The 13970-nt window shown below is 38.0% G+C and overlaps 1 protein-coding gene across 10 annotated transcripts in view; it reads left to right on the top strand.

Annotated features, from left to right (window-relative positions):
• Nucleotides 1–13970, top strand: part of LOC117574714 (Ca(2+)/calmodulin-responsive adenylate cyclase) — a 47746-nt gene that overhangs the window by 26091 nt on the left and 7685 nt on the right. For 7 of the 10 annotated variants that reach the window (XM_034258656.2, XM_052008642.1, XM_052008641.1 and 4 more), the window contains exons 3-11: nucleotides 5630–5900; nucleotides 7467–8198; nucleotides 8269–8396; nucleotides 9380–9683; nucleotides 9797–10051; nucleotides 11762–12040; nucleotides 12839–13312; nucleotides 13505–13686; nucleotides 13757–13867. In XM_034258656.2, the coding sequence (XP_034114547.1) occupies nucleotides 5700–5900; nucleotides 7467–8198; nucleotides 8269–8396; nucleotides 9380–9683; nucleotides 9797–10051; nucleotides 11762–12040; nucleotides 12839–13312; nucleotides 13505–13686; nucleotides 13757–13867 (2666 nt within the window). In that variant the 5' untranslated portion in view covers nucleotides 5630–5699. The remainder of the gene's footprint in view (nucleotides 1–5629; nucleotides 5901–7466; nucleotides 8199–8268; nucleotides 8397–9379; nucleotides 9684–9796; nucleotides 10052–11761; nucleotides 12041–12838; nucleotides 13313–13504; nucleotides 13687–13756; nucleotides 13868–13970) is intronic. The other 3 variants (XM_034258687.2, XM_034258671.2, XM_034258696.2) reach the window with 1 other exon arrangement.

Here is a 13970-nt window from a genome sequence, read left to right as displayed (position 1 = left end):
TAATCAATAATTTGCTACAAAGCTTACAATTTGCAATTGAAATATTGAGATATTGTGGTGAACAGCATCGTTGACAGTGCTAAAACTTTCGCATATTTTGAAGAAGATATTTTTAAACGATAAAACATTCCAAACGAAATAAATCAATTGCTACAACAAAATCTTGTCGTAGGCTCTGGCAGTCAATAGTTGAATTGTGGAATGACTCAATGACTCATTGACAAGGGAGAAGAATGTTGAGCAAACTAAAGCATCTTTCGCATTTCACATTTCCACTTCCACTTCCATTTGCCACATTTCACATATTCGAAGTACAAAAGCAATGGTAAATTTGTATGTGGTATGCTCATAAATAACCCAAGTCAAGCAGATGCTGACATCACAAGAAGAACAAACAACATCATCATCATCATCATTATCATCATCATCATCAGCTGAGGGAACCAATCAAGCGACAAAGACACAAGCATACAAATATTAGCACATGAATATAGAAATATCTCTGTGAGTGTGTGTGTGTGTGTACTCCTAGATGTGTGTCTATGTGTATTTGCTTTGCAATGAAACTCGAATTTAACACATGCTAATAAAAATGCCTAAAGTTGCTCGCAGAACATCTGTTCGATCCGCTTTTGCAGTTGCTGTTGAAACAAGGGACACATGTAACGCATCAAATTTTTGGTCAAAAGAGTGACCCACTGCACTTAACAACAATAAATAAATCAATTGGGATAAAAGCCAAGCACAAATAATACAATTATGTGTGTGTGTGTGTGTGTGTGTGCGTCGCCTTTGAGCCCCGCTCGCTAATTGATTTGACTAACTCACTTTACAATAGACGCACAAAGAAAAGGGTCAAATTGTCAAGCGCGTGCCGTGCTGAGCCGCACAGTGTATTGTCAAAATGTACACAAAGTCAAATGTATGTGTAAATATTTATAATTAATTAAGTAGCTATGTGTACGTACGTATATAACGCATACGCCAAGTGGACCTCGCATTTTGTTTTGTTTTTGGTTTCGTCTATCATCAAATTGCAATCGGAAACTATAGTCTGATTGAAATTTCTTCTCTCGTCTGCGCTCAACAACAAAGCAAACGAAAGCTGCCTTAATTATAAATATTTATGGGACCACATGGCGTATGAGTGCGAATATGATGGCGATGGCGAGTTCTCTGTGATGGGCTGTAAATCTAGTAAGTTTGGGGTTGAGACCTGTTACTTTGCCAGCGAAACTTTTTCGATTACAATTATCGTTAATTAATTGCATAGATTTCATATTCAAACACTGGCGATTCGATCAAGTTCCAAATTGTTTACTATCTAAATCTATAACAAATCTCTGTAGTTTGCTGGATTGCACTTGTGTCTGTGTGTTTGTGTGTGTGTGTGTGAGTGTGGGGCACTTTCTGGATTTCTGGTTTCCTTTTTGTTTCCAAATGTATCTCAAAATGTGTTTAGCCCCGTGTGCGTCATTTTGTTTGTTGTTATTATTGTTAGCATTTGTATGGCTTGTGCTTAATTTTTTTTTTTTTTTTGCTAGAGCTTCCTGACGACGACGACGCCAACGCCAACGCAAAAGAAAGCCAGAGAAAATTTTGGTATTTACAATTGGGTAGAATTATCAATTCGATTCATTCATTATCTTTGTCCCCGACCAAACTGTGCTGATGATTAATGCAGCAGGGCGGCAAATGAGCAAAGTGACAAGCGGACAGTGCTCGATGTGCTTCTTAATTGCTGTCAATTGATGCAATTCAACACGGGTCAATGCAAAACATTTACAAGTTTAACGAGTAATCGAAAATCACAAATTTCAAACTGAAGCCTTTCACTTGCTGCTGCTGCAATTGCAATTTTGTCGCCCCTGATTGACAGCAGGGGAGGGAGAAGGGGGCTTGACCATTAATTGAGTACATTCTGCCATCCAAAGTCCCGCAGCCACTTGCCATTCGCCTTCTCTTGTCAATGGTCCGCATGCATCCGTCATGCGGAAACATCGCAAATCACAAGAAATTTTCTTGTCTGTTTTTTTTTTTTTTTTGCTTTTTTTGTTGTACGCTCTTTCTCTGTGTATTTCTTTTTTTGGGTTTTGGTGACATTAGAAAAATCAAACCAAATTTTTAAATTGCTTTTGTTGTTGCTTCTGCTGCTTTGTGGTCGATGAGTGGGCGACTCGAGTATTAGATGCCAAGAATTGAATCGAATCCAAAGCCAAATTGCGCGTGTCTTCGAGATTTGCTTGCGTTGGTTTAACGACGCTCCTCTCTCACTCGTTCTCTCTCTATCTCTCTCTTTATGGTTATTATGGGTATATGGCCAGTGATAAGATTCAATTTGCCTGATTTGGCATGATGATGCTCAAAAGCTGTCAACATCATTAGATGAACACATTCGGTGACCAATTATGACTTTGCCAACTGCTTCGACTGCGACTGCGACTGCGAGTAACAGGTAACAGGTAGCGTTTAAGCCACTTTACAACTGTTTCAGAGTCTGTTCAGGGATCGTTAGCTGATGCTGATGAAGGCAGTTGATTAACATTCGAGTGTGAGAAACATCGTACTATAGTATGTAAACCGCACTTATAAGGTGCTAAAGACACATGTGAAGCAGCTGTCTATCTCTTTGAAATTTTCCCTTTTCCTCGTCGTTAAACTTTTCCATTGCAAATGTGCGAGAAGACACAACAGACTCTATTCATTTTTTTTTTATAAGCTGTCTCCCGAAAAGTATAGACTACTTTTATCGAACTCAATTACTTTATACTTACTTCGTTTAAAGCTTTCTGATTGTTTTTATTACTCTGCTGTTTTACCTTTACGGCTTAAATAGTAAAGTTAAGCGTGCTTCGTTGCCTTGTTTATTGGCTTTGCTATTTTCGTATTATTGATTTGCCTTTTGCACTGGGATTTGGAAACGTTTTTACATTTAGTACACGTTTAGAACATTTGGAATTTAGTACTCTGCCTAAATCTCACCTCATTTTAGTTTTACTTCGCCCTTTCTTTTTAGTTCACTTCTCATTTTTAGTAGATTTCTAGTTTCTCTTTTGTTTGAAATACCTTCTTAATTCGTTCCTATTTTGTTTTGTTCTCCGCAGTTTGCTTGGCATTGAAATTCACCCTTTGTTTCGCTTCTCTTTTTCGTTTGCTTCGCTTCTTTTATGCTCGCTTGCTTGCATTGCTTTACTCTCCTTCTCCTTCTGCTTCCTTCCGCGCTTATCAAATTGTGCACTTGAAGCTGTTTGACATTTCGGTTGGACTGAAATCAATAAAGCTGTGTGCAACTCTACACTGGTTAACCTAATTGCGATGCACTTAGCGAAGTAATAAGTTTGCACTTCTTATTGGATTAGGATTATGATTTGTAAAAGTAATTAGATATTTTATATAATTATGTTGTTTGCCAGTATTGGTTATTTTTCATATGTTATACTAGTATAGTAATAGTAAAATAAATAGTAATTTTTATTTAAATACTGCTTTTATGCTCTCACTCTTTAATTTTGCTATTCGTTTTTAGTTACTAATTTTTTTTTTAATTGTAATTATTTATATTATTCTAATTTTACTTGACATTACTTTTATTTTGGTTTTTCTTGGTTTTATAATTACTATGTAATTTAATTAATGTTGATTCTTTTTGGGTTAATTATGCTGTTGTGATTATAAATTTTCATTTTAATTATTATTTTCAATAATATTCATATTGAATGTTTCATATTATTATTATTTTTTATTTTAAATTTATTAATAGTTTATATTGTAAATTGATATTTTATTTTTTTCGTTACAAATTTAATTTCATAAATGTTTGGTATTGTCAAGCAAGGTGATGAGAGATTAGGTGAACTTAAAATTTTGTGTGATCGAAGCATATTGTTGTGCATAATCAATATAATATCTTTTGGACAATCTGGTATATTTTGCACTCTATGGTATATTTTGAATGTGGTACTATATCGTTAAACCAAACATATCATTTGGTATATTTTTGGTATTTTATTTCGGTATATTTTGAGAATAATACCGATATATTTTGCTTATTTTCAAAATGGATACCGGGTATCTCACAGTCGGGTACACCCGACTGAAGATGTCTTACTTGTTATTTTTGTAGTATATTATTTTGGTATATTTTGAGAATAATACCGATATATTTTGCTTATATTCAAAATGGGTACCGGGTATCTCACAGTCGGGTATACTCGACTGTAACTTTCTTACTTGTTAATATTGTTATTAATACTGCTGTTAATTTGCTCAGAATGTAATACTGTAAATCAAAGGGGATTATCATTTACTATAACTAGAGATTTGTTGGGTTAATCCAGACGATTGTTATGCATAAATGACGATACGCTCGGCTCGACTCGGCTCGGTTCTCCATGTGTTCGTCGCTGCTTATCAGCATAACTGTTGTTGGCTGCCATAATTGACGCCACACACGTTTTCGTTGATCGCTGATGTTTGCACAGTTGTGCAGATCTGGCGTCAAAACTGATCGCCAACATTCTGTCAACAGATACGATACATTGTATGATGACTATTTGCCAGGTTTCTTTAGTTTATTTGCCTGTCAGTCTCACTGTCTCACTGTGTCTCTTTTTTCCATCCATCCATCCGTCCGTCTGTCTGTCCGCCTGTCTGTCCGTCTGACTGTTTCTTTGCCTATTTGGTGGCTATAATAATAATTTTGATGTGCGCATTTTGCATTTCGCAGCGACATTAATAATTATAATTATAAGACGTGAATATTTTTAATTTGTATGCACATACTTAATGTTTCACCCCACCTTTTCCTGCCCCTTCTTCTACTCAGTGTGTGTGTGTGTACGACTTGTCCAAAATATTTTCTATTTGCGGCACATTTCTGTGAGTTATGCAAGTGCAAATGATTCGCACTGCATTTAGAAGTTTACAACGTTCAGTTTTATGGCACAATTACTTTTACTTGACGGCAGATTGAACTCATTTCAATAAATTGTATATACCCAAAATGTGATTATCATTGATCTGCTTCCGCGCAGATTCATTCCTTGGATTCTTCATATTCTCACTCATAGTCAAAAATGCGGCAAAAAAGGCAAAGGCAAAGCCAAATGAATTTGTGCATAATATTTTAATGAATTTAACGGATTGCCGCATACAAATCACCATTCATCTTCTCAGCTCGACTGTCACCGCAAACGTGGGCGGGCGCGCGTGTGGGCGTGGCCACAGCCCCCAAACCGGCAGCACCGTAAATAAACGAACGGCAAAGAGACACGGAAAAACTGACCGAGCGAACATGAACATTGATTGATTTCACGCCAGCCAACAGCTTCTGCTGCCTGATTATTTTTAGCGCCACACGGAGGAGTGCGGTCAGGAGGCTAGAAAATGTTATTTTAAGTGACGCGACAAACAGGGGGGGAGGAGGCGGGGAGGGAGGGTGGTAGAAACTGGGCGCACATTTTCCTAACCAGTGATTGCGTGCCACGAAAAATGCCAAAACATTTTTGCCCAACGGACATGCAACATTTCAAGGTCGCCAAAGCCAAAGATCCATGAACTAAACCAGAAAATAAACGAAACACTTGAAACACTTCAGCAACTAAATGAACTCTATCTCTTTCTCTTTCAGCCCTTGAACTTGGCACACCGTTGGAGCCGCTGGACAGCCGCTTGACGGCGGCGGCGGCGACGGCAGCCGCATGGACCATGCCGTCAAGGCGACGCGCGGCAGACCGCTGAACACGCTGCGCTTCGAGAACGATGAGCTGGAATGCCTCTATCAGCGGTACACGCTCAAGCTGCAGCGCTTCTCGGTGCTCGGCGTCGTCGCTCTCGTCGTCGTTCTCTGCGGCGTTATGGCCGCCCTCTCGCTGGCCTTTAACAATGCCGCCACCTTTCATGTGAGTACCAAACTAGACTAGGCCACTTGATGTACTATAAGCTTTTGTCTTCCAACTTGTGAGCTACTCAATTGAACATCCGTTCAATATCGATGCGATGCGATTGTGATTGCGATTTCGATTGCTTAAGCTTTGTTTGGATTGCCCTTTTGATGACAAGTATTTAAGATGTGCATCTCAGCAAATGATATATCAATTTGGTATAATCTTAGCTGATTTCAGTATTTGCTGAATTACTTATTTGTCATTTATTTATTTTGTATCTATTATTTATATATTTTAATTTAATATCTATTTTTGTTATTAATATTTTATAATTTAGTAACGAGTCAGTACATTTTAATATCTGCAAATCTACAGAGTGCTAAAAGCAAAACAGTTGTTTATACTTACATAAATCTTACGAACCAGTAACAATCCAAATTTGAAGAGAATTATTGCAAAGACTTGTGAGAACATTTTTCAAAAATGTAGAGCGTGTGCATTTAATCAAAACATATTTATACACCACGAGAAACCTAATCAACAATCAGAAAAGAACGAAGAGCAGATCCAACAGTGATGGATATTGTCCATTAATAATTAATCTTGGTATTTGAAGACCAATTTGACTAAATATACATTTTATACTCAATGGTATATACCAATTAAAGCCCTCGGTATATTTTAAATTTGTATTTGATATATTGGTTTGGTATATTTTCAGAACAATAACGCAATATATTGCTTTCTTGCTCTTATGTTATTCTAGTCAGATAATGAAGAAAGTATAAAGAAATAATTAATGTTATTTTGAATTCTCTGTATTCATTAGTATTAGTCTTGGTATTTGAAAATGAATGTTACTAAATGTATATTTTGAACTTAATGGTGAACCTAAAGGTATATCGATATACCAAACATAGCCTTTGGTATATTTTAAGTTTGTATTCGGTGTATAGTATTTATTTTAAGCATATTACCGCTATGTTTTGATTTCTTGTTTTCGACCGATAACGAAGAACTGATACAATAGTAATTGAAATTTGAAATTAATATTTATTCTCTGAAATTCCAACATTTACTTGCATTTCTTAAAATTAATCGTGTGCTTAGGGTTGGTGTCTTCATATGATTTTTGAAGAAAACTTTACTAAACATAGGCTTCGTTTTATGCTAATCAACAACAATCAAAGAAGAACGAAGAGCAGATACACAAAATGATCGATGCAATCAATTAATATTTATGCTTCATTCAATTTAGATTTTTTTTATAAATAGTTAAATTATCTACTTTTTAAGTATATAGTAGAACTGATTTTCTTTTCTTTTTTTTTTTAAAGGGCATATCCACTAAATATAGATTCTCTTTTCAACCAACAATACACAGACAAGAATTGATTAATAGGGATAAATGTTATCTTTAAACTAGAATTTCATTTTTTTTTAAAAGCTTAACTTTATATTACGTAATAACTGAAAATATAAATATAGAAATTGAAAGAGCACTCGATGTTTTTGTAATAACAATTAAAACTAAATATGAACTATGGGATACTTTAATCGTAATCTTGTGATCACTTGCAGAATATCTTCAACTCGATTGTGTGCGTGCTGTTCGCCATTGTGCTGGTGCTGCTGCAGTGCTCGGTGATCAAGGATCACCATTTGCCGACGCTCTGCTATGGCATTCTCTTGTTCACCGCGAGCATCTGCATCGTATCCATGCCGCTGGGCAGCAACTTCCCGATGGACACCAAGGAGGTGATGGCCGAGGGCGTCTGGCAGATTGTGTTTGTCGTCTTTCTCGCGTACGCGATGATGCCGCTGCAGATCTGGCAGGCGGTGGCCTTTGGCATCACACTGCCCTCGGTCCACATCAGTCTCACCGTCTACAAGATCTTCACGGACGCGCTGCAATACTCGGAGATCAATCAATTGATTGCCAACATTGTCATCTTCATTGGCGTCAATGTTGCCGGCCTTGTGGTCAACATCATGATGGAGCGAGCTCAGCGTCGAGCGTTTCTCGACACACGCAACTGCATCGCCGCTCGCCTCGAGATCCAGGATGAGAACGAGAAGCTGGAGCGCCTTTTGCTCTCCGTGCTGCCCCAGCATGTGGCCATGCAGATGAAGAATGACATTCTGTCGCCGGTGGCGGGCCAATTCCATCGCATCTACATTCAGAAGCACGAGAATGTCAGCATTCTGTTTGCCGACATTGTTGGCTTCACCGTGCTCTCCTCTCAGTGCAGCGCCCAGGAGCTGGTGCGTCTGCTCAACGAGCTCTTCGGTCGCTTCGATCAGCTGGCTCACGTAAGACGTCTTTTTCTTTATAATCATTATCTTTCTCGATCTAACATTTTCTACCGTCTACTGCTTGCAGGACAACCATTGCTTGCGCATCAAGATATTGGGTGACTGCTATTATTGTGTCTCAGGACTGCCGGAGCCACGCAAGGATCATGCCAAGTGTGCCGTGGAAATGGGACTCGATATGATCGATGCCATTGCGTGAGTACCAACTGCAGCCTATGTTAATATAATGGCTTTACAATGGCAACTTTATGGCAATTTCTGATCATTTCCTATATCATTATTTGGAATCATTTCTTATATCATTATTTCATATTTGTTTAATTGAATTACTTATATTTTGTAAGTTAAATGAAGATAGTTGTAAATTGAATGTTTAGATTAGTTATTGTTTTAATATGGATTCTTTTTGTGAGTAATTTTTTCGAATTTGAATTATTATTTTCGTATTTAAATGAATTATATTATTAACTATTTACATATTTATATTTTCATTACACTTTTTGTATGTTCAATGTAAACAGTTTTAAAAGTAACTCAATTACCAATTTAGTTTATCTTTGTTTTAATATTCTTTTTGATATCAATTTGCAAATATTGATTTAATTTGGTTAGATTATTTATGATTAGGCATTTATTAAAATTGTACTGTTTTTGCATTTCTTCTTATATTTAAAATGTAGACTGTGCTTTAAAAAATATTTCACAAATTTCTTAAAATTTTAATTTGTTAATATTAAATGTTTTTCTTAAGCTTAATTTGTTATGTCCATTTTCATAAATTGCTTTTGATTTTGTTACTTAATAGTTCCATTTGTTTATATTAGATTTTTATGACATTTTTTGATTGTAGATTTTAAATTCTATATTTTGATTTAGGCAACAATCAATTTATTTATTTTTTTAAAATATCACTTTTCTAATTTTATATTTTAATCTCTAATTTTTCTTTATAATGCCTAAATTCCAAAATATTGTTATCAATCAATTAAATTGTTATCTTATATATATTTTTTTTAAATGTATAATTTTAGTTTAATTAATTAGCTGTTAGATTCACAGTTTTTTAAATTTCACTTTATGTAATCTATAATTTAAGTTAATTTCCATTGCAATGAACAATCAATTTGTTGATTAGTTTTGAATTTGATTGAAAAACTATTAAATACACTCAATTGCAGCACCGTTGTGGAGGCCACCGATGTGATACTCAACATGCGCGTGGGGATTCACACGGGACGAGTGCTCTGCGGTGTGCTGGGCCTCCGCAAGTGGCAGTTTGATGTGTGGTCCAATGATGTCACCCTGGCGAACCACATGGAGTCGGGCGGCGAGCCGGGACGCGTGCATGTGACGCGTGCGACACTCGACTCGCTGTCCGGGGAGTACGAGGTGGAGGCGGGTCACGGCGATGAGCGTTCCTCGTATCTGCGTGATCATGGCGTCGATACGTTCTTCATTGTGCCGCCGCCGCATCGACGTAAGGTGAGCAGACTTGACATAGCTACATACATATGTACTAGATGTGCTTGTTCTCTCTCTCTCTATCATGACTCATGCATGTATTTGGATTTGTGTCTTTGGTGTCTCTATTACAGCCCCTTATGCTAAACACGCTTGGTGTACGCTCGGCGATCGGTAGTCGGCGCAAATTATCGTTTAGAAATGTATCGAATGTGGTCATGCAACTGCTGCACACCATCAAGTTCTCGGAGCCGGTGCCGTTCTCCAACATTGCCACCGGCTCGTTCCCATCGGCGGCGGCCGCTTTAGGCGGTGGTGCGGCACGTGGCAGCAGCGCCGATGCAACCACGGCCAGCGTTCAAGTCTCATCGGAGAAGGGTTCGCGCAAGGTAAGTTGGCTCACAATTCCCACTCTCTACTCTACTCTACTCTACTGTACTGTACTGTACTTTATGTAGCATTCAGTATGCGAAACTATAGTTCATATATTGTGCATATAATAGTCCTTAGTCCTTGGTCCATTTTGTCAAGAGTTCAGAGACTCGTTTTGTAGTTCCGTAGTCGTTGATCTCTCTCTCTCTCTCTCTCTCTGTTTCAGTTTAGTGCATGTCCGGGTCTATATTTCTTTTTGCTTTATTTCGTTTTACTTTTTGGGGGGTCTGTTGTGGTATCATTTTCTCTGTTCGCTGTGTTCTCCCCTCCCCCCGTTTGATTTCGCTTTCGCCCCCAAATCGTATCGTCCAGATACATCTACTTACCCAATCACTCAACTCTTCGTGTGTGTATTGAGTGAACAGCGATGATTCCTTTTGATTTCTTTCGTTGATTTCTTTCTTTTCGTTTACTTTCAGGATGCGGTAAGTTCACCTTACTACTAAGTATTATATCAACTGCCCCACAAACCAAGCCAAAAAAAAAAAAAAAAAAAAAAAGCGAAAACTTCCTCAATTCCGTTTCCTTGTTGAACTTTATTTCGATATTATTTTAATGGACTCTTTTGTGGGTTCTTTCGTTTCGTAGACGCAATATTCATTTATTGCTTAGAACATACTTAATATAAATATGCAATATACAATATATATTAATATATTTATTCGTATTATATTTATTTCATTGCTATATGCGTAGAACAGTTGAATCCAGTAATTTGTTAAATCTGTTATCTGTAATTCGTAATGCGTACTCTTGTATTTACTAACGAACAACAATTTGTGTAAAATATCTAAATCTCATTGCGTTTGCGTGTCGATGTTGTGCGTAGTTTGTGTAAAGAGTAATGGCTTTGACCATATTGATGAGTTGCGAACTGTGATTTTATGCAATTCGTAAATTAGAAAAGAAATGAACTGGAAGTGAAATGATCTTTGGCTCGCCAAACATTAAGTGTTCTTGCAGAGGAAGTGTAAAGAATAAGTCCGATATTGTAATATTCCAATTCTCATTCATTCATCATATTCAACACTCTCTGCCAGGATACGAAAAGAATTACACAAAACAGAATTGAGTATACTAAAAATACTCTTACTATTAGGTTCAGGCGATTCGTATAATATTTTGGCATTTCGATGCTATTCCAAAATATCGAAAAGATAATACTCAGATTCACACTATACGCTAAACACACACACACATACACACGAAAATTTACTGCTATCTGCTATCGATTCAAGAAGTTTCCGTTTCCGTTGCTGTTTCTGTTTCCGTTTCCGTTGAGTTTCGTTCATTTTCAAAAACTATTTCGTTAAATCCTGCGACTTTTGTCGATTATTGTTTCTCCCTTCTATATGTTATATATATACTATATATATGTTATTTTTGCCCCGTTTGTTACGTTATTTTTATGCTATTTCCTCCCTTCTCGACTTATACACATACTATATCTATATACCATGCTCTTTAACCTTCCTTAACCATTTAAAACTATCGTATCGTTAACGTTTGTATTTTTGCCATCATTTAATTTAAGTACTATTTACTCTACTTACTTCTTTCTTCTACTACTTCTACTTCTACTTCTTCTTCTACTACAAAATAATACTACGTATACAACAAAAAAACTATATATATAAATATATATACTATATATATCTCTGATCTAGGTGATACGTCTACAGAAAATCTTGCATGCTACCCCGCCACCGCACAGCATGGGCTATGGCAGCGTCGTCGGCAGCAGCAGCAGCAGCGGCGGCGTCGGCGGCACCAGCGGTGGCGGTGGTGGTAGCAGCGGTGGTGTCAATGTCGGTCTTGGTCTCGGTCTCGGTGCCGGTGCCGGTAGTGTTGGGGGGGGCAGTGTTCAAGTGACCGTAGGCACGAGTCCCAATTCAACAGCGAGTACGATTAGTCGCATACATAGGCACAATCACAAGAACAATAAAGTGAGCAGAGCAACAAGCAGCAACAAAAATCAAAAATCAAAAAAACTCTCTTATTTCTTTAACATTATGTTCTTACAATTATAGTTTTGTTTCACAATCGTTCATTTGTTCAATCGTTCACTTGTTCCGTCGTTCACTCGTTCAATCGTTCTTCGTTCAGTTCAGTTTTTGTACTCTACTGTAATGTATTTGCTTTCGTTCATACTTTTTCGTTCAGTATGTGACATTGTCAAGTTTTTGTGTTGCGTGCTGCGTTCAGTTTTATTTGTTATCTGTTTTATGTTACTCGTTATGTTTTCGTTTGCTTTCGTCAAGTTTCATGCTTTCTGTGACTGTTGGGCGGGTCGCCGTACTAATTGTGCTTCGTTAAGTTCTTAAGTTGAATGTGCGCTGTCATGTCTCGTCCAGTTTTCGTTAAGTTTGTTCGTTCATATTCTGCATGTCACACAACGACACACACACACACACACACCTGCACACATGCATACATACACACATACAGCTCTGCTCTCAACTGCATGTCCTAGCTACAGCTACAGCTCCAGCTACAGTTCCAGTTCCATTTAGTGTACACAAGTACTTAGCAGTACTTTCTCTTTATCTCTCTATCTCTATCTCTTTATATCTCTTTCTTCGATCTAGAAAGCAAGCGCCATTAGCAAAAAAATAAAAAATAAAAAAAGAAGAAAAGAACCCATCACAATATTGAGTATTAATAAAGCACTAATTTCTCCTATTTTCTTTTGCTCTTTCCTCCCTTGCCCTCTACCCTTGATCTCTCTCTTTCGCCATCTGCAGTCACAGTCAAAGGTCGCGGACAAGTTCAAGCGACCCTTCCGCAAGCGTCACTCGGTGGCCGCCCATCATCAGCCCACAAATCGGGTGAATCGCTTCCTCTCGCAGGCGATCAATGCTCGCTCCGTGGATTGCGACAAGTCGGAGCATGTGGATCGTTTGACGTTGCGCTTCCGACAAAGCGACAAGGAGCGTGAATATCACAAGGATTTCGATTTGGGCTTCACCACAGCCATGGGTTGTTCGTTGCTCCTGCTGATCCTTGGCGCTGCCTTGCAGGTGACTGCGCTGCCGCGCACTTTAATCCTGTTGCTACTCTTCCTTACTGCATTCATTTGGGTGAGCGCCATACTGATGCTGTTGCTGGCCGTGCGCCTCAAGTGGATCATCTGGGATATTTCCGAGAGCTTTACGCTGCGCATGGCCATCACCATATTTACCATCATACTTATCTACTCCGTGGGCCAGGTGAATGTGGTAAGTCGATTTCCTAAATGATCTTATATATAAAAGTGATTATAAACGTACACCCCCAAAGGTAAGAGCTAGGAGGCTGCAAAGTTTGCATAGATTAGTTTCCATGATTTGGTCACCAAATTAAAGTTCTAATTTTGAATGAAATTTATAAATTTCGAAACTTAACTCACAACTTCCTTTCATATTTCACAGTTTACTTGCGTCTCGGATCATCCCTGCTCGGGCAACATGAGCACCTCGGACTTCCAGGGCCTGGACATGGATTTGCCAGCATTGATAAGCAAGCAACACGATGCGCATCGCAAATGCTCGCTACCACAATATGTCTCCTTGTCAGCGGCCTTTGCCTTTCTCTCCGTCTCCGTGTTTCTCAGGTGAGTCTTTCGCAGGGTGGCGTAAGATTTCGATTTATTGATTGGATTACTGGTGTTTTTTGCTTTGCAGATTACCGATTATATTCAAGTCGCTGCTCGTGCTTGGCATGGGCACCATCTATGGCCTGTTTATTGAGCTGTCTCACCAAAATATCTTTGAATGCTACGACACCATTGTAAAGTAGGTGTCCATTTCAATTCCGTCCTTCCATTGACCCACTTAAGTATCGTCACGACTAACCCACATTTAATCATCGATTGCCTTTGTTTTTTTTGTTGTCTTC

This window comes from Drosophila albomicans, chromosome X (genome assembly GCF_009650485.2).
Source record: "Drosophila albomicans strain 15112-1751.03 chromosome X, ASM965048v2, whole genome shotgun sequence".
Taxonomy (NCBI): Eukaryota; Metazoa; Arthropoda; class Insecta; order Diptera; family Drosophilidae; genus Drosophila; species Drosophila albomicans.
The sequence above is the reverse complement of the archived record's forward strand: the minus strand, read 5'-3'. Positions and strand labels throughout refer to the sequence as shown.